At 42.8% G+C, this 26,766-nt stretch overlaps 1 protein-coding gene across 1 annotated transcript; it reads left to right on the top strand.

Moving 5' to 3' along the window:
* The first annotated feature begins 214 nt into the window (after positions 1-214).
* LOC135884329 (acyl-coenzyme A synthetase ACSM3, mitochondrial-like) lies at positions 215-23,235 on the top strand. The gene is made up of 13 exons (XM_065411633.1): positions 215-412; positions 5,082-5,295; positions 11,789-11,996; positions 12,624-12,767; positions 13,771-13,927; positions 16,531-16,610; positions 16,863-16,986; positions 18,729-18,809; positions 18,956-19,057; positions 20,680-20,807; positions 20,894-20,993; positions 21,925-22,044; positions 23,149-23,235. Exons 1-13 carry the CDS (start codon positions 215-217, stop codon positions 23,233-23,235), a joined length of 1,743 nt encoding a protein of 580 aa, XP_065267705.1.
* The last annotated feature ends 3,531 nt before the right edge of the window (positions 23,236-26,766 follow it).

Below are 26,766 nucleotides of genomic sequence, written 5' to 3'. Positions count from 1 at the left end.
GAGATAAAGATCAGACCTTTGGCATAGATCGTGTAACTGATTTGTATTACTTTGGACCATTGTTTGTATTACTTTGGACCATTGTTTTTTCAGACAGCTCTCAGTATAAATTTTTATGTAAATAATTTCATTGCAGGTCAAAAGCCCTTCACAGAATATTCTTCTTCAATGTTTATATAATCTAAACCAAGAACTCTGACAAGGTTTTTTTGCCATGAAGTTTTTATTTAAACTCCAGATTTTTAACTCTGTTTGGACCCCGAAGTCACCTTGTAGATTCTTCAGCAAACATTGCCGAGGATTTGCCCCTCAAAATATCTCTGGCTATGAATCCCCGATCCTCTATAAAGAGTTGCCAGAGCACTTTAATTTTGCAAGTGACGTTTTGGACAAATGGAGTCAAATGGAAAAGGTAACATATTTTGTCTCCTTGGTTCCAATATTTTCTTTCATTTTTGTCTGGTGTTATATCATGTTATAGATACCAGTTCCAAAACATGTGATCTCTGTAATGATCCTTTCATAGTAGATGATAACTATTTTGCTGCTATAGGATACTTTCAAGGGTGTCACATAAATAACTGAACTGTTTGGAAAAACTTTTGTCCCAAGTTTTCCATCTGAAAAATGTGCTTTGATTAAACAAAAAAATTGCACAAAATCATATCAATTTTGATGAAATTCCCATTAAAATTAAAATAAAAAGTTTCATTTTGGAAAATTAAATTTTGATTTTATGCAGTCTAGTTGTAGCTGTGTCAGTCCCACAGCGTTAGAGAGGCAAGGTGGGTAAGGTAAGATCTTTTATTGGACCAGCTTCTGTTTGTGGGAGAGAAAGCTTGTCTCTCTCAAAAAATGAAGTTGGTCCAATAAAAGATCTTATCTCACCCACCTTGTCTCTCTTTGTTGTTTTTGTCATTTTATATGACATTTATTAATTTTACATTAATACACAGCATCTTATATTATGCACTACTACTGCTCACATGCTGTTATTCAGAATGAAAACAAATTACAAAATGTTGAAATGTACTATGAAATGGAAATTCCAAATTTCAACTAGCTCTAGTGAATAGTCAAAATGCCATTAAGAGTATTTGCTGCTTCACATGCCAACATATGATCATATTTAGGATCAGGGCATAAGTAGAAAAGACTGAGAAGGGAAATATTATTAGTCCCATTTTATTGATAGGGAACTAAGACACAGAGAGATTAAATGACTTGCCCAAGGTCACAACAGAAGTTTGTTGCAGAGCTGGGAAATAAACCTACATTATCTCCTTCATCCCAATCCTCTGATTTAACCACAAGCCTAGCCTTCTGCTCCTGGGCCCTGCTTCAGGAAAGCATCTCTATTCAGGAAAGCACTTACATCCCATTTAAGTCAAATGGCTGAAAATTAAGCATGTATTTAAGAGCTTTCCTGAATTCGTGCCTTACCCCCTGATTCTGCCAACATTGACATATGTGCTTAACTTTACACACGGTAGGTAGTGAAATCAGTGGGACTATCATGTTCTTAAAGTTATGCACATGCCTAAGTGTTTTTCAGGATCATGGTCAATAATTGGAATCAATTAAAGCATTCAGAAAATGTCTCAATTCAGTATTTTTATCAGGAGATAATATTTAAGAGAAGTAATATATTTAGCTATTTTGCATAAAAATAGATACACGGGGAACTTAGGTTTAAAAATGTCAAAAGAATAAATAATTGTATGTTTTCAATAAGATGGGATAAAACCATCATAATTTATGTTAGAAACTTTTTTTGTGCTCTCACAAAGCCTAATCCTGCAGTCATGGACAGTCTTATCTTCACAGGGAGTCCGTGATTGGGGCTGCTGTACATTTTCACCTGCGTATGTTACTTGTAATGGTACTTGTATGTTAAAGAATGGTTATGTTTCTCATTAACTTCTCAATGCAATTTTATATGATGATCATTTCTTGTTTACCAATAGGAGAACTATGGGCTCATCCCACCGCTGTGCTGAGTACAGTAGTTCTAAGCACTACTGTAATAGAAATAACAATCATCTTCATTATGTGTTCTGGACCATGTTTAAAGGAAGCAGGTTAAGGATCTTGTACACTTGGAGTTATACTAATAACATAAAGAGCTCGACAGTTCTTTTCCCATAACCATGATTGTAATCTATGGCAAAACATGTCCAGAGGTAAACCTTCCCACAGGCTGGCCTAAACCTGCACATTTCATATGGTAACAAGGCATCGTTTTGCATAGCTTGGGCAGCTCAGAAGATGAGAAGCAAATTCTCCAATGTACTTGATTAACAAGCACATATTAGATTTGGGATATAAGCCCACAAGCCTATAAATTCTTACACACATGCTTACCTTTAACCACAGGGTTAGTCCTGCTGAAGTCAAGGAGACTGCGCCTCTGCTTGAAGTTAAGCAATTGTGTGTTTGAAGCATTGGGTCTCCTCTTGATTGTTGCATTACACCTCTACCCCGATAAAACGCTGTCCTCGGGAGCCAAAAAATCTTACCACTTTATAGGTGAAACCACGTTATATCGAACTTGCTTTGATCTGCCGGAGTGCGCAGCCCCCCCCCTCCCCCCCCCGGAGCGCTGCTTTACCGCGTTATATCCAAAAACAACAAGGAGTCTGGTGGCACCTTAAAGACTAACAGATTTATTTGGGCATAAGCTTTCGTGGGTAAAAACCTCACTTCTTCGGATGCATAGAGTGAAAGTTACAGATGCAGGCATTATATACTGACACATGGAGAGCAGGGAGTTACTTCACAAGTGGAGAACCAGTGTTGACAGGGCCAATTCAATCAGGGTGGATGTAGTCCACTCCCAATAATAGGTGAGGAGGTGTCAATTCCAGGAGAGGAAAAGCTGCTTCTGTAATGAGCCAGCCACTCCCAGTCCCTATTCAAGCCCAGATTAATGGTGTTAAATTTGCAAATGAATGTTAGTTCTGCTGTTTCTCTTTGAAGTCTGTTTCTGAAGTTTCTTTGTTCAATGATAGTGACTTTTAAATCTGTAATAGAATGACCAGGGAGATTGAAGTGTTCACTTACTGGCTTATGTATGTTACCATTCCTGATGTCCGATTTGTGTCCATTTATTCTTTTGCGGAGGGACTGTCCGGTTTGGCCAATGTACATGGCAGAGGGGCATTGCTGGCACATGATGGCATATATAACATTAGTCGATGTGCAGGTGAATGAGCCCTTGATGGTGTGACTGATGTGGTTGGGTCCTCTGATGGTGTCGCCAGAGAAGATATGGGGACAGAGTAGGCAACGAGGTTTGCTACAGGGATTGGTTCCTGGGTTGGTGTTTCTGTGGTGTGGTGTGTAGTTGCTGGTGAGTATTTGCTTCAGGTTGGGGGGTTGTCTGTAAGCGAGGACTGGCCTGCCTCCCAAGGTCTGTGAGAATGAAGGATCATTTTCCAGGATAGGTTGTAGATCGTGGATAATGCGCTGGAGAGGTTTTAGCTGGGGGCTGTATGTGATAGCCAGTGGTGTTCTGTTATTGTCCTTGTTGGGCCTGTCCTGTAGTAGGTGATTTCTGGGTACCCGTCTTGCTCTGTCAATCTGTTTCCTCACTTCCCCAGGTGGGTATTGTAGTTTTACGAATGCTTGATAAAGATCTTGTAGGTGTTTGTCTCTGTCTGAGGGGTTGGAGCAAATTCGGTTGTATCTTAGGGCTTGGCTGTAGACAATGGATCGTGTGATGTGTCTTGGATGGAAGCTGGAGGCATGTAGGTACGTATAGCGGTCAGTAGGTTTCCGGTATAGGGTGGTGTTTATGTGACCATCGCTTATTTGCACTGTAGTGTCCAGGAAGTGGATCTCTTGTGTGGACTGGTCCAGGCTGAGGTTGATGGTGGGGTGGAAATTGTTGAAGTCCAGGTGGAATTCTTCAAAGGCCTCCTTTCCATGGGTCCATATGATGAAGATGTCATCAATGTAGCGCAAGTAGAGGAGCGGCACTAGGGGACGAGAGCTGAGGAAGCGTTGTTCTAAGTCAGCCATAAAAATGTTGGCATACTGTGGGGCCATGTGGGTACCCATAGCAGTGCCGCTGACTTGAAGGTATAAGTTGTCCCCAAATCTGAAGTGGTTGTGGGTGAGGACAAAGTCACAAAGCTCAGCCGCCAGGCGTGCTGTGGCCTCATCAGGGATACTGTTCCTGACAGCTTGTAGTCCATCCTCATGTGGAATATTGGTGTAAAGTGCTTCTACATCCATGGTGGCCAGGATGGTGTTTTCAGGAAGAACACCAATGCATTGTAGTTTCCTCAGGAAGTCGGTGGTGTCTCGAAGATAGCTGGGAGTGCTGGTAGCGTAGGGTCTGAGGAGAGAGTCCAAATAGCCAGATAATCCTGCTGTAAGAGTGCCAATGCCTGAGATGATGGGGCGTCCAGGGTTTCCGGGTTTATGGATCTTGGGTAGCAGATAGAATACCCCTGGTCGGGGTTCTGGGGGTGTGTCCATGTAGATTTGTTCCCGTACTGTAGCTGGGAATTTCTTGAGCAGATGGTGTAGTTTCTTTTGGTATTCCTCAGTGGGATCAGAGGATAGTGGCCTGTAGAATGTGGTCTTGGAGAGTTGCCTGGCAGCCTCCTGTTCATAATCTGACCTGTTCATTATGACTACAGCACCTCCTTTGTCAACCCCTTTGATGATAATGTCAGAGTTGTTTCTGAGGCTGTGGATGGCATTGCGTTCTGTACGGCTGAGGTTATGGGACAAGTGATGTTGTTTGTCCACAATTTCAGCCTGTGCACGTCTGCGGAAGCACTCTATGTAGAGGTCCAGTCTGTCATTTCGACCGTCAGGAGGAGTCCACGCAGAGTTCTTCTTCTTGTAGTGTTGGTAGGAGGGTTCCTGTGGGTCAGTGCACTGTTCAGTGGTGCGTTGAAAATATTCCTTGAGTCGGAGACGCCGAAAGTAGGCTTCCAGATCACCGCAGAACTGTATCGTGTTCGTGGGGATGGTTCGCGTTATATCCGAATTCATGTTATATCAGGTCGCGTTATATCGGGGTAGAGGTGTATTTACACATTTTCCTAATTTCTTGTCTTTGCCAGAATGGAGAGAGAGCCTCCTCAATCCCAGCCCTCTGGTGGGTAGGTGATCAAGGCAATGAAGTAAGGTGGGGTTTTGAGGAGTTGGGATTTCTAACCAGGAAAGCAGCCAATGTACTCTCTGATGCATGTGGTCTGAAAAAGGGAGACAGAGTTATAGTGATGCTACCCCGGATACCAGAATGGTGGTCGATAACAGTGGGCTGCATAAGAACAGGTCAGTACAAAGAATAATAAGTGACTGAATTTATTTGTATTTCAGTAATGCTTATAGACCCCAACTGAATTCCAGGCCCCATTAAACTAGGCACTGTACCAACAGAGCAGGCAACAGTCCCTGTCCTGAGGAGATTAGTCTAAGGCCCCAGTACTTCAAAGATTTCTGCGCTTAATTTTGCACACTGTGACCTGTCCCATTGAAGCCAAAGGGAATGCTTAGAGTGTGTAAAGTTGAGCATGTGAGTAAGATTTTGCTGGATCAGGGTCGGAGTAGAAAAGACTGACAAAGGAAATATTGCAGTGTTGTAGCAGGGTTGGTCCCAGGATATTAGAGAGACAAGGTGGGTGAATGTGACAGGGTACAATCTGGGCTGTTGAACTGCTGTGTCCCCTAAATTCTCTAGCCTGGGGTGTCTTTTACATTGCTTTGCTGTGAGAACATCCACTTCTGGCCTGTTCATACAGCCTTCAGCATCTAAAATCACTCCCAGCTAAGTTACATGAATGCTCTGGCCAGCCACTCATGAATTAAATACAGACAACATCCACAAATTCCCAGTCCCAGCCTTGTCCCCCAGAAATGTGCGTCTTGTACTGCTCAAACTGAACAATGCAAGCTCATATAAAGTCTGTCATTTCATCAATGGAAAATAATATGCACCATCTTTGTTATCCCAAATGGAGTTCCCACACACTTTAATCCAAGCACACAGTTAAGATAAAACAAGAAGATAAGTTTATTAACTACAGAAAGATAGATTTTAAGTAATTACAAGTAATAATGCATAAAAGTCATGATTGGTTACAAAAGAAATAAAGAAGTAAAATGCAAGCTAATACCTCACTTAACAAGCTAAGTGAACTTAAAAACAAAAAAGTTATGTCTCACCGTATGTTTATAGCAGTCTGTACTGGCTGATAAGCCCCCTTTCAGTCAGGAGCACCCCTCCCCCAGTTCAATGATGCTTTCTTTGACTTTCGAGCATTGTAGCTGCTGTGAGGAGAGATGGGGGTAGAGAGAAGTGAAATGTATTGTGCGTGTCCTCCATTCTTATACCTTTCTCCCCTCTTTGAGGATTATCTCCAGCGGGGGTTCAGGCAACAGTAGGGTTACCATACGTCCGGTTTTTCCCGGACATGTCCGGCTTTTCGGCAATCAAACCCCCGTCCGGGGGAAATTGCCAAAAAGCCGAATATGTCCGGGAAAAATACCGGCCGGGCACTTCCTCTCCCGCGGCTGCTCTGCTCCTCCCCTGACTCAGACTTCGGCTCTGTTTAAGAGCCAAGCTGCCCGAGCCAGCGCTACCGGCTTCGGGCAGCCCCCTTGCCTCCGGACCCCAGCCGCCGGAGCAGAGCAGCTGGAGCCGGGGAGGAGAAGTGCCCGGCCAGTGGCTGGGGTCCGGAGGCAAGGGGGCTGCCCGAAGCCGGTAGCGCTGGCTCGGGCAGCTTGGCTCTTAAACAGAGCCGAAGTCTGAGTCCGGGGAGGAGCAGAGCAGCTGGAGCCGGGGAGGAGAAGTGCCCGGCCGGGGGCGCAGGGTCCGGAGGCATAGGGGCTGCCCGAAGCCCGAGCGCTACCGGCTTCATGGTTTGCTGGGCAGCCTCCAGACCCTGCGCCCCCGGCTGGGCGCTTCCCCTCCCGGGCTCCAGCTGCGCTGGGGAAGCGCCGGCCGGAGGCGCAGGGTCTGGAGGCTGCCCGGCAAACCGTAAAGCCAGTAACGCTCGGGCAGCCCTTTTTGTGTGTCTGGGAGGGAGGAGGGGGAGTTAGGGCGGGGACTTTGGGGAAGGGGCGGGGAAAGGGCGGAGTTGGGGCGGGGCTGGGGGTGGGAAAGCGGCGGGGCTGGGGTGGGAAAGGGGCGGGGCCAGGGCCCGTGGAGTGTCCTCTTTTTTTATTTTTTAAATATGGTAACCCTAGGCAACAGCCAGTCTGTTTACATGGAAACTCCAGCCATTTTCATTGCCAATATGTAAAGTTCTCACTCACGCCCTTGTTCTTGCCAAAGAATAATCACTTAACTAAGTGATAGCCACTTGACTTTGTTGATAGCTGGCTGAGGTGACAGTATGTCTTTGTCTCTGAAAAACTGGTTTTGGCCTGCTTTTCTGACTCTGGAGCATGTTACAGCAATGCTATACAGTAGAATCTTATAACTTTATATACAATATTGATACACATATTTTACCGGGACAATAATGTTCAGCAGATTATGACATTTCAAATGATACCTCACAAGGCATACTTTGTACAAAATGTATCACAGTCTTGTAAAAGTGGTGACTATAATAGTATAGATCGTCACAGTGAGGTAATATCTTTTATTGAGCCATCTTCTGCTGGTGAGAGAGACAAGCTTTCAAGTTTACCCATAGCTGAAGAAGAGCTCTGTGTAAGCTCAGAAACTTGTCTCTTTTGCCAACAGAAGTTGATCCATACAAGATACTATCACACCCACCTTGTCACTCTAAAGGAAGTGTTATTATTTCCATTTTACAGATAGGGATCTAAGGCACAGAGAGATTAAGTGACTTGTCCAGGGTCACACTGGGAGTTTCTGGTAGAGCTGGGAATTGAACCTAGATCATCTCCTTTTCTTTTTGAAATGACTTTTCATTTAGAAATTTCCTTCAATTTTTTTAAATTAAAAACATAAAAAATGCTTGAAATCAAAACAAGAGTTTTGTTTTGAATTGAATTAAATGTTTCATTTGATGTGAAGCAATTTTTTTCCATCTTTATGATATACCGAAATTTTGAAAATTTTCGATTTTGGTTTGATCCTAAACAATCTTTTTCAGTTTTTCAAATTCTCAGCAAACTGAAAAATCCATTATTCACACAGCTCTGCTTTCCTGAATCTCTGCCTTAGCCCCTGATCCTGCAAACATTTACACACATTCTTAGTCAGTCCCAGTGAAATCAATGGGACTATTCACGTGCTTAAAGTTAAGCACAGCTTAAATGCTTTCAGGATCAGGGTCAATAACTGACATCAATTACACTGCTCTACAGCCAAAATGCTTCTGAAATAAATGTAGTCAAACTTTACTAATTCTGGGTCACTGAGAACGAAAATGATGCTTAAAATTGTTGATTGGCTCTATTTTCAAGATATGCTATTGGGTCAGTATATACGACCCTTGACTTGGGAATGGCGGAGGTTAAGTGAGTTATAAAGGGAAGGGATCTCAATTTAAACCAGAAATGACTAAAATACATCTTTGACTGGATCTATGAATAAATCTATGACTGGGTTTGGACAGTACTTGCTTTTTAGGCAAAACAATGAGTGATGCAATCTGAAGCTGGTATTGCGTCATACATGATATGAATTGCATCATGTTATTCCTAGAAGTCATGGATGATGCAATCATAACGAAGCTTACATCACTCTGCTGAACAAATTGCCCTATATCAGCTCTAGAAATCATACAGTGTCATGTTCTCTTATTTGTCAGTGTTTAATTTTGCAAAGGGACACATTTCTGTTTAGCCAAAGTGAGCAGAGATGCCTCGTACTTGTGTGAACAGTGCAGATAACTTCTGCTATGTTTGTGGTGAAGTGACTTTTGCATCACAAAAGCGCAGTAAAACCACTATGGTTAAGAAAACCTATCACCTTTATTTTGGCTGCAAAATTGGAGATCAGGACAAGAGGTGGGCCCCACACATATGCTGCAAGACTTGTGCAACAAATCTTCGCCAGTGGTTGAACAGGAAAAGGAAATCTATGCCTTTTGCAGTGCCAATGATTTGGAGAGAGCCAATAGATCATACCAGCAATTGTTACTTCTGCATGGTGCCTCCAGTTGGGAAAGGTGTGTCAAAGAAGAAAAAGTGGACTGTGCATTATCCAAATATTCCATCGGCTATACGCCCAGTACCCCACGGAGAAGGACTGCTGGTTCCTGATGCATCAGAAACATTCTCACTTGAGTCAGATGAGGAAGAGGAAGAGGATGAAACTTCTGGTCCTGAACCATCAATGTGACAGGACCCACATTTTCTCCCATCCTCCTCCTCTGAACCACACCTCATAACACAAGGTGAACTGAATGACCTTGTCAGGGATTTGGAACTACCCAAGAGTAAGGCAGAGCTGTTGGGCTCCAGACTACAGCAGTGGAATCTCCTGGCAGGTGATGTTAGGGTTTCCATGTTCCGTGACCGTCCAAAGGATCTTGTCCCATTCTTCTTCATGGAAGGTGATCTTGTAGCCTGCAACAACATCGATGGTGTGATGGCAGCCCTCAACATCGTTCACGATCCAGATGAGTGGAGACTGTTCATTGATTCATCGAAGACGAGTCTTAAAGCTGTTTTACTGCATAATGGCAATGTTTTGCCATCAATTCCAGTTGGTCATGCAGTCCATATGAAGGAAACCTATGACAACATGAAACAACTTTTGAGGTGCATAAACTATGACCAACATCAGTGGCAGCTTTGTGGCGATTTGAAGGTTGTTGCTCTCTTGCTTGGTCTGCAGACTGGATACACAAAGTACTGCTGTTTTCTCTGCGAATGGGATAGTCGTGCAAGAGATTCCCACTACATCAAGAAAGATTGGCCACTCCGACAGTCATTGGAGCCTGGGAGGAAAAGTGTTCAGCATCCACCACTTGTTGAATCAAGGAAGATTTTGTTACCACCCTTACACATCAAGCTGAGTCTGATGAAGAACTTTGTCAAGGCCATTGACAAAACACAAGCAGCTTTCAAGTACCTCCGTGGAAAATTTCCAAGGTTAAGTGAAGCTAAGATAAAGGAAGGTGTCTTTGTTGGTCCTCAGATTCGTGAACTTCTTCGAGATGATGCATTTGACCATGCACTGCGTGGCAAGGAAAAGACGGCATGGAAAGCCTTCCAGTTAGTGGCAATACATTTTCTTGGAAACAACAAGGCAGACAACTACAGGTTGTTGGTGGAAAACCTCCTCAAGGCATGCAAAAGCCTTGGTTGCAACATGTCACTAAAGATACATTTTTTTGCACTCTCATCTAGATTTTTTTCCACCGAACTGCGGAGCAGTGACCGACGAGCACAGCGAGTGATTTCACCAGGACATTGCAACAATGGAGAAACGCTATCAGGGCAAATGGAGCCCATCAATGCTTGCAGACTTTTGCTGGACAGTGACAAGAGATGCTCTATTTAATGAATACAAGAGACAAGCCAAGAAGCGCCGAGTAGACACTGAATAGGACTAAACTATGTACATAATAGTTTTTTGCCTTTTGTTTCATAATAAATTTTATTTATATAACCCTTTTGCTGATTTTTAAAGTGTTACATAAACAGGACAGGTGAAATATTATCATGTAAAGCAACCATAAACATATGAAAAGACCTAGGTTTACAATTTATGATTAAAACTCTACTATCTACACAATATACATAGACATAAAATGTAAAAACTTAAATATCTTAGAAACAGTAGCCAATCAGTTGTTTTAATTGTCATATTTGAATTCAGCACATCAAAATACATAATAAATAGCACATTTTATCTCTGAAGCAGACGACTTCTCAAAAATTGTAGACCAGTGTTGTTAAAGCATTCAAACAATTTCCAAACTCAGTATTTTTATCAGGAGATAATATTTCAGAGAAGTAGTATATTTAGCCATTTTGCATAAAAAGATGTTTTGACATTTAAATATTGTATTGATTGTATATTTTTTAAAGAAATTCATGACAAAATATTAATATAACAGAGCCCATTTTACAAAGGAGAAAGCTGAGGCACATAGTTTAAATGATGTGTGAGCCTCATGGGGCTACAGGAGGGGGCATCCCCCAGACAACGTGGCCTTAGTATTGGCAGCAAAATAACGTTCTCCCAGAAGATTCTTCTGCAAAGATAAAAAAGGAAGAACCTAGGGTGAAGGATTAGGTTGGGATTTCTGATTCACAATGATGCTCTACTTCAGTCTGATGTAGCTTAACTCTACTCCAGGTCATAGGCTACCACTAGGAATAAGTCTGAAGAGGCAATTGCATGGGAATTAATTCTCAAAGGCTATGGTAGATACAGGGCCGGCTCCAGGCACCAGCCAAGGAAGCCGGTGCTTGGGGCGGCCAATACAAAGGGGCGGCACGTCCGGGTCTTCGGTGGGAATTCGGCGGCGGGTCCCTCAGTCCCTCTCTTCCTCTTTGAGCTGCCGCCGAAGAGGAAGAGAGGGAGTGAAGGATCCGCCATGGAACTGCTGCCGAAGAATGGAGCGGCGCGATTGAGCTGCCGCAGAAGCGCCGCCAATCGTTCCCCCCCCCCCCCCCCCCCGCCACTTGGAGCGGCAGAAAACCTGGAGCCAGCCCTGGTAGATAACAGCAGCAGAAGGCATAGCACAGAAGGATAAGTACAAGGGGCCAGATGTCCAACTAATGTAAATTGGCACAGCTCTGTTGAAGCCAATGAACTTACACTGGCTAGAATCTGGCCCAAGTATTTTTAAATGTTCAGCTACTTTTAAACTTCCATTTATTGCACTTCTAGGAATTATCTATATTCCAGCAACAACCCAGCTGACAGCTAATGACATTTTCTATAGACTCCAGGCTTCTAAGGCCAAATGCATCATTACCAATGATACACTGGCACCTGCAGTGGACTCAGTTGTGTCCAAGTGCCAGTTTCTAAAAATCAGGCTAATGGTATCCGAAGGCAGGAGGGATGGATGGCTGGACTTCAAGGAACTACTCAAGTGAGTATGTCTTGCCTCAGTGAGCTAATCATCCAAATGGAAATTCAGGTGTTTCCCGCTTTGTACTGTACCCCTCCTTGTTTAAAAAGCAGTTTCAGAACTGAGATAACTCATATATTCCATGTGTTTGGGGGGAGCCAGCTCTTCCCTCATTTACCTGACAAGTCTGCATTCCAACACTAAATTAAATACAAGTATAAAAAGTTAACAGGGATGGGAGAGGAGATATGCAAATACATTTGGCTTTAAATATATAGAGGGCGAGGGAGAAGCATTAATGACAACAAAAACAGGGTCATTCTGCTGAAAAAGTGTGCTGAACTCTAGCTTCAGATACACACATAGGGCCATTGAAGTCAACAGAAGTCTTTCCATTGATTTCAATGAGCACTGGATCAGGCCCTTAGCTCTCATTGAATGCAAAGGGAGTTTTGTGTGTATTTCCAAGGCCAGAATTTGGCCTAATAAATCTTACTGGCCAGTGACCATTAAGAATGAGACCATAGGCAGTTTAATTTGGAAAGAGAAAAGAAATGCCTGCACTTAAGTTGTAAACTAGATAGGGATTGAAGTTTCCTTTGTTGGATAGCTTATCCACTCTGATGTACTCTTGTCTTTATTTTGAAGAGCTGCACGTGGTGATCATGACCCTGTTAAGACAAAGAGTCAAGAAGCAATGACTATCTACTTTACTAGTGGAACCACAGGTTACCCCAAAATGGTGGAACATTCTCACAGTAGTTTTGGTATTGGAATGACCTCGACTGGAAGGTATGTACTGAAAATACTTTGTTGCTCTGATAATCCATGGTCACAAAATGAATATGTAAAAAATACTGAATATATGATTATTTGTCTGAAAATTCATACCAGGGATGGATTGATCAATGGATTGTAGAGATGATCAAACCACAGAATTTCTGTTTTGTGGGAAATTCTGATATCTTGACATTTGTTTTCCTCCTAAATTGGATGAAAAGTCAAAATATCTAAACTTTTTGTGGGACAAAGTTCCAAAATAATTTGATTTGGCAATTTCTCAATGTTTCATTTTTTCACATTTTCAATTGAAAAAAATGTTTCAACATTCTCAAATCAATATATTTAATGTTGGAGGACATTAATCTCTCCATCTGCCTTCACCGCCAGAGTGCCACATGGGAATGTAGTTTCAGGTCTTTCATGTCCCCATTCTTCCCTAGATGAACTACACCTTCCATGATGCACCACAGCCCCTCCCTGTGGTTGAGGTGCTGCAGCATATCATGGGACTCCCAAATAAAAATATTTAATTTTGTTTTCCTGATGGAAAATTCAGCCAAAATAGATTCTGCCAAAATAGATCCCTACAGAAAATTTTTATTTTGATGAAACTCCTTTTTCTGATGAGAAATGTTTCTTTCAAAAAATGTTGACCAGCCTATTCACTATGTCTAGTTACTTTTTAAACAGGAGAATAAGAAATATCTGTTCTCCCATCAAGAAGCTGAAACAAAACCATGTGACTTAGGTGAGCAATCACACAAGTATAAAGAATAATGAATAGATTATTTGAACAGTTGGCAAACATCTCACAGGGATGTTAGCATTCAACTACTCACAGTATAATTCTGACTAATGAATCCACTCATAGGAATCAGGATTAGTTCATGAACAGAAAAAAGAGCCATGTTCATTCACAACGAATAATTCCATCCACTCCCCATTTGTACATTCACTTTTGTTTTTCTATTCAGTGTTTTTCCATTATGATTTTTTTTGTCATTACCACCAGGTTTTGGTTGGATTTAAATCCCTCTGACATATTGTGGGGCCTGTCTGACCCAGGCTGGGTAAAATTTGCCTATGGCTGTTTCTTTTCTCCATGGATTCTGGGAGCGTGTATCTTTACACACAGCATGCTGCAGTTTGAGGCAACAACCGTCCTGAATGTAAGAATAAAAACATCATGATGTGGTTTCAGCCATAACTGATATGTGCAAAACAGATGGTAAAAAAGGATAATATCTGAAGTAACTTTAAAATAACATAAAAATCATGAGACTATGAGGGGAGGCAATGTTGTCTAGTAGTGTCATCCCCGGTAGGCTGCCTCTTTTGTACACCCCTTTCAAGTGACAGGCCTGTGCCTCCACTCCTCTTTGGGAGTGGGACCCCACGATCCAACTAGTCTCTACTGGGTCGCTGGGTTACATCCCCCTGGATGTCAACCGAGATACATAGCAGGCCCAACAGGCTTGGCACCTGAAAGAGTTTCCCTTCAGGAGCCTGGGGTGGTAATAGTATGAAGCAGCTTCTTCAATATATAGTATAACTTATTTACCAAAAGGTGCACAGCACTCAGAAAAATTGATTTAAAATAACAGAGATCTATGCGCATACTGTCTTACCTACACTTAGGAGTCCGATGGCACCTTAAAGACTGACACATTTATTTGGGCATAAGCTTTCGTGGGTAAAAAACCACTGCTTCAGATGCATGGAGTGAAAATTACAGATGTAGGCATTCTATTATTGACACATGAAGAGAAGGGAGTTACCTCACAAGTGGAGAACCAGCGTTGACAGGGCCAATTCAATCAGGGTGGATGTAGTCCACTCCCAATAATTGATGAGCAGGTGTCAATTCCAGGAGAGACAAAGCGGCTTTTGTAGTGAGCCAGCCACTCCATCCCTATTCAAGCCCAAATTAATGGTGTTAAATTTGCAAATGAATTTTAGTTCTGCAGTTTCTCTTTGAAGTCTGTTTCTGAAGTTTTTTTGTTCAAGTACGGCTACTTTTAAATCTGTTAGAGAATGTCCAGGAAGATTGAAGTGTTCTCCTACTGGCTTTTGTATGTTATCATTACTGATGTCCGATTTGTGTCCATTTATTCTTTTATGTAGAGACTGTCCGGTTTGGCCAATGTACATGGCAGAGGGGCATTGCTGGCACATGATGTCATATATAACATTAATAGATGTGCGGGTGAATGAGTCCCTGATGATGTGGCTGATGTGGTTGGGTCCTCTGATGGTGTCGCTAGTGTAGATATGGGGACAGAGTAGGCAACGAGGGTTGTTACAGGGATTGGTTCCTGGGTTAGTGTTTCTGTGGTGTGGTAGCAAGTTACCCATCATAAACAAACATACAAAAGCATGCACCATATTCACTGTCATAACTATAAAGGGAAGGGTAACAGCCCTCCTGTGTACAATACTATAAAATCCCTCCCGGCCAGAGACTCCAAAATCCTTTTACCTGTAAAGGGTTAAGAAGCTCAGGTAACCTGGCTGACACCTGACCCAAAGGACCAATAAGGGGACAAGATACTTTCAAATCTTGGTGGGGGGAAGGCTTTTGTTTGTGCTCTTTGTTTTGGGGGGAGTTCGCTCTTGGGACTAAGAGGGACCAGACATCAATCCAAATCTTTCTGAACAAGTCTCTCATATTTCAAACTTGTAAGTACAGCCAGGCTAGGCGTGTTAGTTTTATCTTTGTTTTCTCAACTTGTAAATGTACCTTTTGCTAGGGTGTTTACCTCTGTTTGCTGTAACTTTGAACCTAAGGCTAGAGGGGGGTCCTCTGGGCTCTTTAAGTTTGATTACCCTGTAAAGTTATTTTCCATCCTGATTTTACAGAGATGATTTTTACCTTTTTCTTTAATTAAAAGCCTTTTTTAATAACCTGATTGATTTTTCCTTGTTTTTAGATCCAAGGGGGTTGGATCTGGATCCACCAGGAGTTGGTGGGAGAAAGGAGGGGGGATGGTTAATTTCTCCTTGTTTTAAGATCCAAGGGGTTGGATCTGTGTTCACCAGGGAGTTGGTGGAAGAGTCTCTCAAGGCTACCCAGGGAAGGGAGTTAGCCCATTGGGAGTGGTGGCAGCGGACCAGATCTAAGCTGGTAGTTAAGCTTAGAAGTTTTCATGCAGGCCCCCACATCTGTACCCTAAAGTTCAGAGTGGGGAAGGAGCCTTGACATTCACAAAAAGTAATACAGCTATTTCCCAGTTCTCTACATAAGGGCAGTGGACTGGGAGTCAGGAAACATAGTTCTGCTCTCAGCTCTATCACTGAGCTTCTGGGTGACCTCAAGCAAGTCACATCATCTTCCTATCCCACAGTTTCCCCATCTGCAAAGGGACGATAATCAAACTTTACCCTCTTTTGTAAAGTGTATTGAGATCTCTGAGTAGAAAGTGCTAAAGAAGTGTTAAGTATTTTTATTACTTTCTCTTCACTTGTGCCTATCACTGTGGGAGGAAAATGGTTAACTCCAAAACATAAGCAAGTTAACTTTCAAATAAATATAGATAAAAAAGAAAGGAACAAGAACTCTTAATAGCCGTGCCAGACCTAGCCCAAGACATCATTTTAGCCCTGTGCCTTTTTAGTATAATGTATTCACTTTATTTATTGTTTGTATTGTGATGGTGCCTAGGGCCCATATCATAGACCAGAGCCCAAATGTGCTTGGCACTGTACAACAACCAAAAGACTGTGCCCCAAGGAACTAACAATGTAAATAACTTTTCTTTTCTTTCATTCATAGTGTCTGTCCAGGTTTCCTATAACCTCTTTCTGTGGTACACCAACTGTTTATCGCATGCTGGTGCAGCATGATCTTACCAGGTACATCTAGATTGCTTACTAACCATCTCAACTAAACCATGTTCTAGCAGAATCACAGCCCTAGATTTTTCCTTTGCCAGGTTGTATTCTAACAAAATAACCATTTCAGAGGTTGAAATTCTAGTTGAACTTACTCTGTAAGTTCTTTACCAGTTACAGCTGCAGTGAATGAAGCCCAGAACCGAACCATGCCAAAGTCTCTATAGTAATGCGCTTTAGTCATCCTAATCATTGTTTTAAACACTTATTAAGCTACAAGTTCAAGAGCCTGAAGCACTGCCTAAGTGGGGGTGAGCCACTCAACCCTGAAGTGATGGAGAAATGGAAAAGCAAAACAGGGATGGATATCTATGAAGGATACGGCCAGACTGAAACAGTACGTTTGCATTCAATCACACACCGAATAAGCTTAATTCTAACTCAAGCTCATGAGGAAAGATATCAAATCCACATGGTAGGTTTCTTGCTTTATCCAGGAAAACAGGCCCCAAATTTTCAAATATAGGCAACTAACATCAGGCTACTAAATCCATATGTAGGCCCCTGAATAAAAGTAGTCTGATTTTCAAAGGTGTTAAGCACCTGCAGCCCCAATGACTTCATTTGGAGTTTTGGGTTCTCAGCATCTCTGAAAATCAGGCTATATTTATTCAGGAGCCTAAACATAGATTTAGGTGTCTAAGTTTGAACATTTTGGCCTAGGAATTTAATTAGGCAGCATGTTTTCCTTCAGCCAAACATCTCAGCAGCAGATTTTAAAGGGGCCATTAGCTATGCAATTAACTCATTAAATGTGTTCCAAAAACACAATAAGGGTGTATCTTGCCACTGAGTGCAGGGGACCCAAAGTGGCCAATCTGGCTGGAGGGAGGGGGCACTAAGGAGGGCATTCTGGCTACACAGCAACATTCCCTTCTTCCTCCAACCCTGTGCAAACTCAGCTGGGAGGGAACAAACCAGGCCAGGTCTGGGAGATAATCATTTTGTGTGACATCATTCCCTCTTAACTCTAGGGGGTTTCAGGTGTAGATAAATGCTGATCCTGACAGTGTTATGCTTCGTCCCTCACCTCACAGTGAACCCCACTCCACAGGTGGGGATGCAATGAGCCAGCCCTATGGGCTGGGCTGGGGCATGAGGAAACAGTACAGAGGCACACAGCTTCTGCACTGATGGTCCTGGCTTCAGGTGTGTATTCAGAGATCCATGAGTTTCCAGGGATGAGTCCCAGTCAGTTCTCTGTGGTAGATAATCCTATCTTCCTAATGGAACAACCGGCAGAAAGTTCCATGTGCCTAATTCTGACCTCACACCAGGTTGTTTTTTTTTACAGTTACTTAACTCTGTTGATATTAGTGGAGTCACTTCAGATCTACACAGGTTTAAGTGAGAGGACACCTAAGCCCCATGTGTCTAAACTTGTAGAATAGGGTGACCAGATGTCCCGATTTTATAGGGACAGTCCCGATTTTGGGGGCTTTGTCGTATATAGGCGCCTATTACCCCCCACCCTCTGTCCCGATTTTTCATACTTGCTGTCTGGTCAGCCTATTGTAGAATCACCAGCACCCTTGTAGGAAAAATCTGTGCAAGGGAAGATTTGGACATACAGGAATAAAGTCTCCAATTGTACATGTTGACAATCATTATAATGTAGCCAATAGTAAATATCAGCTGCTGGGCCAAATTCTTCTCTCAGGCTGATATTTCTTTGAAGTTAATGGATACTTCTCTCACACAGACATACTTCTTTGTAATTAATGGAGTTAAAGTGGTGTAAAACAAATGCAAATGCGAGGAGGTTGAGTTCCAAGGGATTTAATCTGGATTTTTTCACTAGTATAGTTGAGAGCAGACTTTATCCCACTGAGCCAGATCTTCAGTTGGTGTAAGTCAGGGTAACTCCATTGACTTCTTTGGAGCGATGTTGATTTACACCAACTGAAGATCAGGCCTATTGTGTTTAAAATCACAATTTTTCATTTTTCAAATGAACATTTCTACAAAAATTTTACTAGTAAAATAGATCATGCAAAATGTTTTCAGTTACAAATGTTCATATCTAAATAAAACATCAAGCACTGTATTTTGTTGCACACATACAATTTTATTTTACAGGTTTTGATATTATCAGTTTGCAAAGGGATGAAAATTAAACCTGGTGCTATGGGAAAGGCATCTCCTCCTTATGATGTTCAGGTATTTTGATACTCCTGGTCACTTTCAATCTGAAGTAAGATAAAGTTCCCACACAACACCAGAGTGTCTCAACATTTAATTCAGTACATCTCTCTGTTTAACAGAAAAACATTAAATCATTCAGGAGGGGTTTTCTCTCATTCTAGGTAATAGATGAAAATGCTAATATTCTGCCTCTTGGGGAAGAAGGAGATATTGCCATCAGAATCAAACCAACAAGGCCATTTTGTCTTTTCTCTCACTACGTGGTAAGGAAACTTTGTATGAAATTAATCAGACTTTGAGGCCACATCTTAAATACACTGATAACTTTTTAAAGTATCTTGCTGTGGGTGTCTATATCCTTCCAAAGACAATAGCTCATGTGTCTCATAAACAGGACTTCCACTGGTGCAACCAGAGGCAGAAAGTGTACTTGTGGGTTGAGACAGAAAGCCTCTGCAATATTCCCTCCCCTGGGGGACTAAGGATATGTCTCTACAGCAATCATCCAGTATGATTGTAGCCCAAGTATACATATCTGAGCTAGCTTTAATATAGCTATCTCGGGTCCCAGAGCAATGAAGCCGGGGCAGCATGAGCTTCAGCGCAGGTTGTACAAACCTGTCTGAAACCCTGGGTAATTACTTGAGGGTCTAGCCCATGCTGAAACCAGTGCTGACACAGCTTCACACTTCCAGGACCTGAGCGAACTAGATTAAAGCTAGCTTCGGTATGGTGGCTCGAGCTGCAGTCACACTCAGTGACTGCATTCTAGCCATACCCTAAGAAACAGGTGACTGTGGCCAGGGATGCATTGACCCAACTCAGCCTCAGCTGATAGGGCTCCTGTGGAACACCTGGCGGATTTTTAATACTCCCTCCCCCCTTGAGCTATCCTAGGGGAGGTCACACTGCAGGACTGCTGCCTGCCCTTCCTCCGGTGCATATCCTTGGAGGGGGGCGGGGCAGGCTGGCCCTGGAAAGTGTCACTAAAAGCGAGCGTGGCCCAGAGTTCAATGTTTTTAATGGTTCGTTGCAAGGAGGTGGTTTTAATGAAGAACACAGTTCTCTCATTCTTTGTCTCCTCCTCCACCCCAGTCTTCCAACTTGATTTTCTAATCATGCTATTAATGAAGGTGGATTTAAGGGCTAGCTTTTCAAAGGAGCAGACGGTGGGAGTGCCCACAAAAATATACATGGCCCTTTTGCACCTGCAAAAGCTGGCTAAAAGGGTAGGTAATGTGTAAAGATATATGCCAGATGTGTTTAACTGACTTTCTTGCACGCGTGACTTCCGCCTTCTGACTTGCCTCATGTAGCCTGTCCCAATGAACCAGGCTTGAAATGGAAAGAGACTATGAACAAGTGCCTGGACAAGCCTGTGGGCACCTAGCTGGAGCAAAAAGATATTTGCAAAATGCTTCTGTTAGCAAATGGCAAAGACACATCACTACTGGTTCACAGCCAGTTTAGACACATGTTAGGGCTGCGTGACAGTACTTCTGCAGCTCAAGTGTAATCATTCGCACAGCTCTAATACAAAGTCACTTGATCTCAGAAATACAGAATGTATTCATAGTAGATCAGATCATGCTAGACTTATATAGGCTACAGCAAGACTGAAAAGGTTCAAAATAAGAACAGTTATGAAAAGTTTTGTAAGTTTTAAAAAAACTTGTATAAAGATAAGTGAGTTCTCATGAAACCTTTCCTGACGGAGTAACTATGGCCTTCTTCTGTTCAGTAACAATTTATGGTAAAACACCACTGAGGTCCTGATCTGTCTCCCATTGAAGTCCATTGGGATTTTTTCCATTGACTTCAGTGGGAGTTGGATTGGATCCTAAGGGTTCATTACCATTTGTGAGATTTCCTTTGTTGTTGTCAGGATGAACCAGAGAAAACTGCTGCATCAGAACGTGGGGATTTTTATATCACAGGAGACAGGGGCATTATGGATGAAGATGGATACTTCTGGTTTGTTGGAAGAGCTGACGACGTCATTTTATCTTCTGGGTAAGTTTGTTTTTATGGGGTTTCCATACTAAGCCACGAGACATTGATACAGTTTGTAAATACCAAGCTCTTATTTCCTCTCCTAGGTATCGTATTGGACCATTTGAAGTAGAAAATGCCTTGATGGAGCACCCGGCAGTAGCAGAAGCAGCTGTTGTCAGCAGCCCAGATCCCATCAGAGGAGAGGTAATGAGGTTGATATTAGTGGTTATGCAAAAACACCTACTGTATATACTTGTTTAGAAATAAACTATAGCTGTCAAGGAAATCTAGGAATGCTAAAGGCCAGATTTTCAAATGTATTTAACCACTTAAAAATGCAGAGAGATGCCTAGTGGGATTTTCAAAGAGCCTAAGCAAGTTAGGTGCCTAACTCCCATTGATTTCAAAGGGAGTTAGGTGCCTACACAGATTAGGTGCTTTGAAAAAGCTGACCCTACGTTCTAGGGAAAACTGACTAGTGTTATTTTATTTGTTTTGCTGTTTAAAAATATATTGATTAATTCTACTCCTACATACAACCAAGCAACCACAGTGACTTCGGTGAATTCCAGTGGGTTCCACCGGTGAAACTGAGAGCAGACCCACTGACTTTAATGGGATATTTTACAAAACAGGCCCTTAGTTGAAAACTATGCTTGATGTTTATGCATAGGCATATACTTATATATAGATAGGGCTCAATCCTTAGGCATGCTGCAGGCTGCAGCACAACTAAAAGCAGCCACAGGGCTGCTCTAAGTTCCACTAACTTGAAACAGTGCCCTAGAGCTGTTGTGCTAGCCAGGAACCATTGAAGAGCAGTGTGCTCAAGCCACATCCCTCCTACCTCCACCTCCTGTGCTGCGTGTTAAGAAGAGGTGGTAAAAAGCTGGCATAGTTGACTGTATGCTAGTTGAGGATTCCCACACACTGGATGAATCCTCAGATGCCTACATGGGGCAGTTTAAAGGCCCTGAATGGCACAAAGAGCCTTACTTTATGCCAGCATCTGGCCCATAATCTTACACTCCTCTCTTGAAAGCAATTTTAATGTTGCAAATTATAGTTTTCAGTTTTCATCATTGTAAATGTGATTAAATATTAGATGTTGCCTACATCTGACTGTGTCTTGTAGGTGGTGAAAGCCTTTGTTATTCTGTCTCTTGACTTTGCATCACGTGATCCAGAAAAATTAACTAAGGAGCTGCAAGAGCATGTCAAAAAAGTTACTGCACCATACAAGTATCCCAGAAAGGCAAGTACCTCCAAGTGCTGAATGTAAGGGTAACTACTGACAATGCTCCCCAAAATTAAAACTGTTCTGATCAAAACTAGAGATCAGATTAGAAATGTAAACAGATTTTACTTTTTAGTAAACAAATATTTTCCTCTTTATACATACCAATACTAAGCTTGGTATGTATAAATTGCTTCCACCCACTGTTCACAGGGCTCTTAGTCCAAACACTGGGCCTGATTCACTACTGTGTTACTTGAGTTTAGACTTGTGTCATTACATTGATATCAGCTGTTAGACCTGCATAAAACTGGACAGCAGTGCATCAAGCTCACAGTTTATAACCGAAGGGCTTTACATTTCCATTTGGTGTTTGAGTGGGTACTCCAACATCGGGTGGCTCGTCAGTAGCACTTGGTTTAGCTGTTATAGCCATATAGACACCCACCGAAGGCAGGGCACAGGGTCGGCTCCATGCACCAGCTTGCCAAGCAGGTGCTTGGGGCGGCCACTCTGGAGAGGGGCGGCACGTCCAGCTATTCGGCGGCAATTCGGCGGACGGTCCCTCACTCCCACTTGGAGCGAAGGACCTTCCGCCGAATTGCCGCCGCAGATCGCGATCGCGGCTTTTTTTTTTTTTTTTTTCGCCGCTTGGGGCGGCAAAAACCCTGGAGCCGGCCCTGGCAGGGCAGAGTCTCATTGAAGTCCTAGTGGACGGAAAAGTCTGTACTATCAAATCCTGTTGCAGGATCAGGGCCGTAACTGGGAAATCTCTCTCTCTCTCAGATATTCGATTAGTATGTGCTCTGAAAAAGAAACCTCACTTCAGTGGATTACAGGTCCTGTCCTGCTCCCATTGAAGTTAATGGCAAAATTCCCTAGCTTTCAATGGAGCAGGACTGTTCCTGGAAAAGTTGAGGAATTACTGTGTGAGCAGCTGGCTGGTCCATTTCCCGAGCAAGAAGCTCGTTCTTTTATGAACGCTGGTGGACTTTCTCCATGGTTTATCCTGAAGGAATCCCTAACCTTTACAATAGAAGTTTTGTTCCAGAAAGCAAGACAGCACCAAACCACATTTAATTTGCTATTTTTCATTATTATTTTTATTTTTTTATAAATTAGGTGGAATTTGTTCAACAGCTACCAAAGACAATCTCTGGGAAAATCCGAAGGAAGGATTTAAGGAACAAAGAGTGGGGGAGAACTTAGCTTTGTTGTGGAATTAAGAGCATAAATTTTCATTTCTGCTATAATCATTCATTGCTTCTTCAGGCTATGACCTGTTCTCTGTTGACATCAGAAGGAGCTAGATAGTATTTGTGATGAGGAATAGACATTGTCACTGTTTGCTGTAATTTGCAATGTTCCGGGGCCTTGGGATGGTTATGAAACTCAGTGGATTTGATTCTCCTACCTTTTACACTGATGTAAATCAAGAGAAACTTCATTCAAGGCAATACTGTGAGAGGAGAATCAGACCCTAAACTCCTCTTTATCTTTCTGTTTGATTATTTTCCATCTATGCCTTATCATTCAATACTGACTGTTACACTGCTGGCAGGTATGTGTCAAATGTTGTTTTGTGAAAATATTGTGTAATTATTTTTAATGGTCAGATTAGCTTTATAGAATACTAGATAACTTTGAGGTGGTAATTATTGCTAAATTGTCTTCTATCAGCCACCATCCTTTTGTGCATGTTAGTTTAAAAAAAATAAAAGATTTCCTGGGTTGTGAAATTGTTAGGTCACAAAATGTTGCTGTGACAACCAAATTTTCCTCTCCAGTATTCAAGCAATGATCTACGTCAGTGTCTTCATTAGGCATTATTAGGAGTCTGGGCCCAGTGCTTGCAGCCATTAATATTATCCTACTGAGTTCCACGGTAGTAGGCACTATTCTTGTTCACAGCATCAGGTCTCACTGCTTCCCTGACATGGTACAAATAACCACCTTTGAGGTCAATGTTACTTGTGCTCTGTGGGGGGATACTCTGACTCCAGGATTGCACAGTACTGTATATTAAGAGTAAACCCACATGCTGAAGACACTGTGATATGCTTTTTATTACTCTTTTAAAAGAACATGAAAGACAACTGAGCTTTGTGACTAAAGCAGGTTACTTTTAGAGGTAATATAAAAACACTGGTAAACCAGTAAGTACAAGAAAAGTGTTATTTTATCTCAGAATCTCTGGTTCTGCTGTGAACTCGCTCTAATTAAGGCTCCATGTCTGTCACGGAGGTCACAGAAGTCACAGATTCCATGACTTTCTGTGACCTCTGTGACTTCTGCAGCGGCCGGTGTGGCTGGCTCCGGGGCTGCCCGAGCAGATCAGGCAGCCCTGCCTGGGCCAGTCGCAACGGCTGCTTCTGGGGCAGTTTAGGTGGGGGAAGGGGCTCAGGGCTGGGGGTTGGGGTGCAGGGCGGTGTTTACCTCGGGGGAGAGGGACTCCCTGAAAACAGCGGGCTCGTCCCTGCAGCTCCTAGGCAGAAGGGTCTGGGGGCTCTGCACACTACCCCTGCCTGGAGGCACCGCCCCGCAGCTCCCATTGGCTGCAGTTCTTGGCCAATGGAAGCTGTGCAGCCAATGGGATCTGCGGACCCAGAGTTCGAGCTCGTGGCGGGGGTAGCACGTGGAGTCCCCCTGGCCTTCCCCCCCCACCCCCCAGGAGCTACAGGGACATACCGGCTACTTCTGGGGAGCTGCGCGCAGCCCAGTAGGGAGCCTGCCAGCCCCACCAACTTTCCTCCTTCTCCCCCCCCCCCAGCACCAGCAGGGGTCCCAGGACACACACCGCCCCTCCCCGCCCCACCTCCCAGCACCAGAGGGGGTCCTGGACCACCCCCCACAGCACTTGCGGCACCTCTGGACCACCTCCCCAGAGCACCCGTGGCCCAGCCCAAGTTTTAGTCAGGGGTATATAGTACAAGTCATGCACAGGTCACAGGCCATGAATTTTTGTTTACTGCCCATGACCTGTCCATGACTTTTACTAAAAATACCCGTGACTAAAACGTAGCCTTAGCTATAATATGGCACTCATGAGCACATCTGTTGTAGTGCTGAGGGCCTGGGAAAATAGCAAATGTTTTATGTAAAGCTGTGGATTACCTTTCAGTAGAATTAATTCAGTTACTAATTGGCAAACAAACACAGGTCCCAGCAGAGTCTGTGCCAAGAGGTTTTCTGCAGGTGAATCCAACCACTTAAACATCCTCAGGCTTTCAAATGTATATTGCTTTGCTTTAAAACTACTCAGTACTTAATTACCACTGGTGGAATACAAAGGACTATTCTCCCCCTCACTATATCGGTGTAGATATACACTCTAATGAAGGCCCTGATGCTGCATGATTGAAGCCAATGAGAGTTTTAACATTAACTTCAATGGGAGCAAAATCAGACAGCACATGAAGACAGACTTGCAAAATATTTACATGCTGTAATCACTACATTTGTTACAGAAATGGGGGTGAAGCATTTCTGGCAGTGACTAACTGGCAAGGAAAGGGGGCTTTCTTTATTAATGAGTCCCTTGGGGTTGTTACATACTTCCCAGATAAGGTGTGTGCTGCCTAGCCTGCCACTTATCCAAAGACACTGTATTTTAAGTAAGCAACACAAATGACAGATTTGGAAGCTTCAGCTGCATGGGGATGAAACATGCACTCAATAGCAGCCTTGCAAAATCCTACTTACCAAGGTCAATAATTATGTTTCAGTGAGCAAATTAAAAAACTGTTTCATTATCACAATCATGTCAATAGAGTCTGTGCATGTGCCAGCAAATATTGATGGCAGTTTTACAAAGCTGATGTAGAACGCTCAGTCCAACACCAGGATCATGTTTTTGGTTTTAACTACAAACTCTTTGGAACAGTGACTGTCTCTTCCTATATGTGTCTGCAGCACATAGCACATTTTGCACCATTGTACTAGTCAGTGAATAAGCATTAATAATATTTCCAAAATGTCACAGCTGTGGTGTGTCTCTCAAAATTTACTTGTCCAATGAAGTGAGGGTCACACAGGGTCTGGTCAATGGACCTTCATGCAACCCCCTGAAAATTATTATAAATCTAACCTATGCCACTCTGGGGACGGAGGCAGGGCAAAGACATAGCTGCCTAAATCCATACACACTCATGATTTTCAAACACTCCAAGCTGGTTTTGATTCCTGATTTCCACACTATTGCATTTTTATATGTTTCAAGTGGCATGTGAGTATTTGTGTTACACAGCTCAGAATCCACTTAAAGCAGCCACTGGAAAGACCAACTGCAACACACAGTGTGTAGTCTGAAGCAAGTAGGGGACAGAAGAACACGAACATATGTTTACCCTTTTATGCGGGCATGCAATCCCAGGGGAAGTTTCTCTGCCACAAATCCCTACTTTATTGTATTGAGCTAGCCCCTTGAGATCAGCTCCATCTGGATCTCAGAGCACCCTCTCCTAATCCAGGCAGGAAACAGTCTTTGCATTTAAAGAGCTGCTGATCATACAATATATTCTTCCAGGCTTTAATTGAATCACCCGAGATCATCATCTAATATATTTTAATTTCTTTGATGTCTATGCCCAAGGTCCTCTAAGCACCTTAACCAAAGTGCTAAAACATAATTAACCTAACTAGGCATCTTGCCTGAATAATGTCAAGAGAGGAAGCAGAACCAATAAAATACACCAGTCAAGCCAACCAATGGGATAATTCACCTTTCCCTTATGCCAGTTT

This window comes from Emys orbicularis, chromosome 10 (genome assembly GCF_028017835.1).
Source record: "Emys orbicularis isolate rEmyOrb1 chromosome 10, rEmyOrb1.hap1, whole genome shotgun sequence".
Lineage (NCBI taxonomy): Eukaryota > Metazoa > Chordata > Testudines > Emydidae > Emys > Emys orbicularis.
The sequence above is the reverse complement of the archived record's forward strand: the minus strand, read 5'-3'. Positions and strand labels throughout refer to the sequence as shown.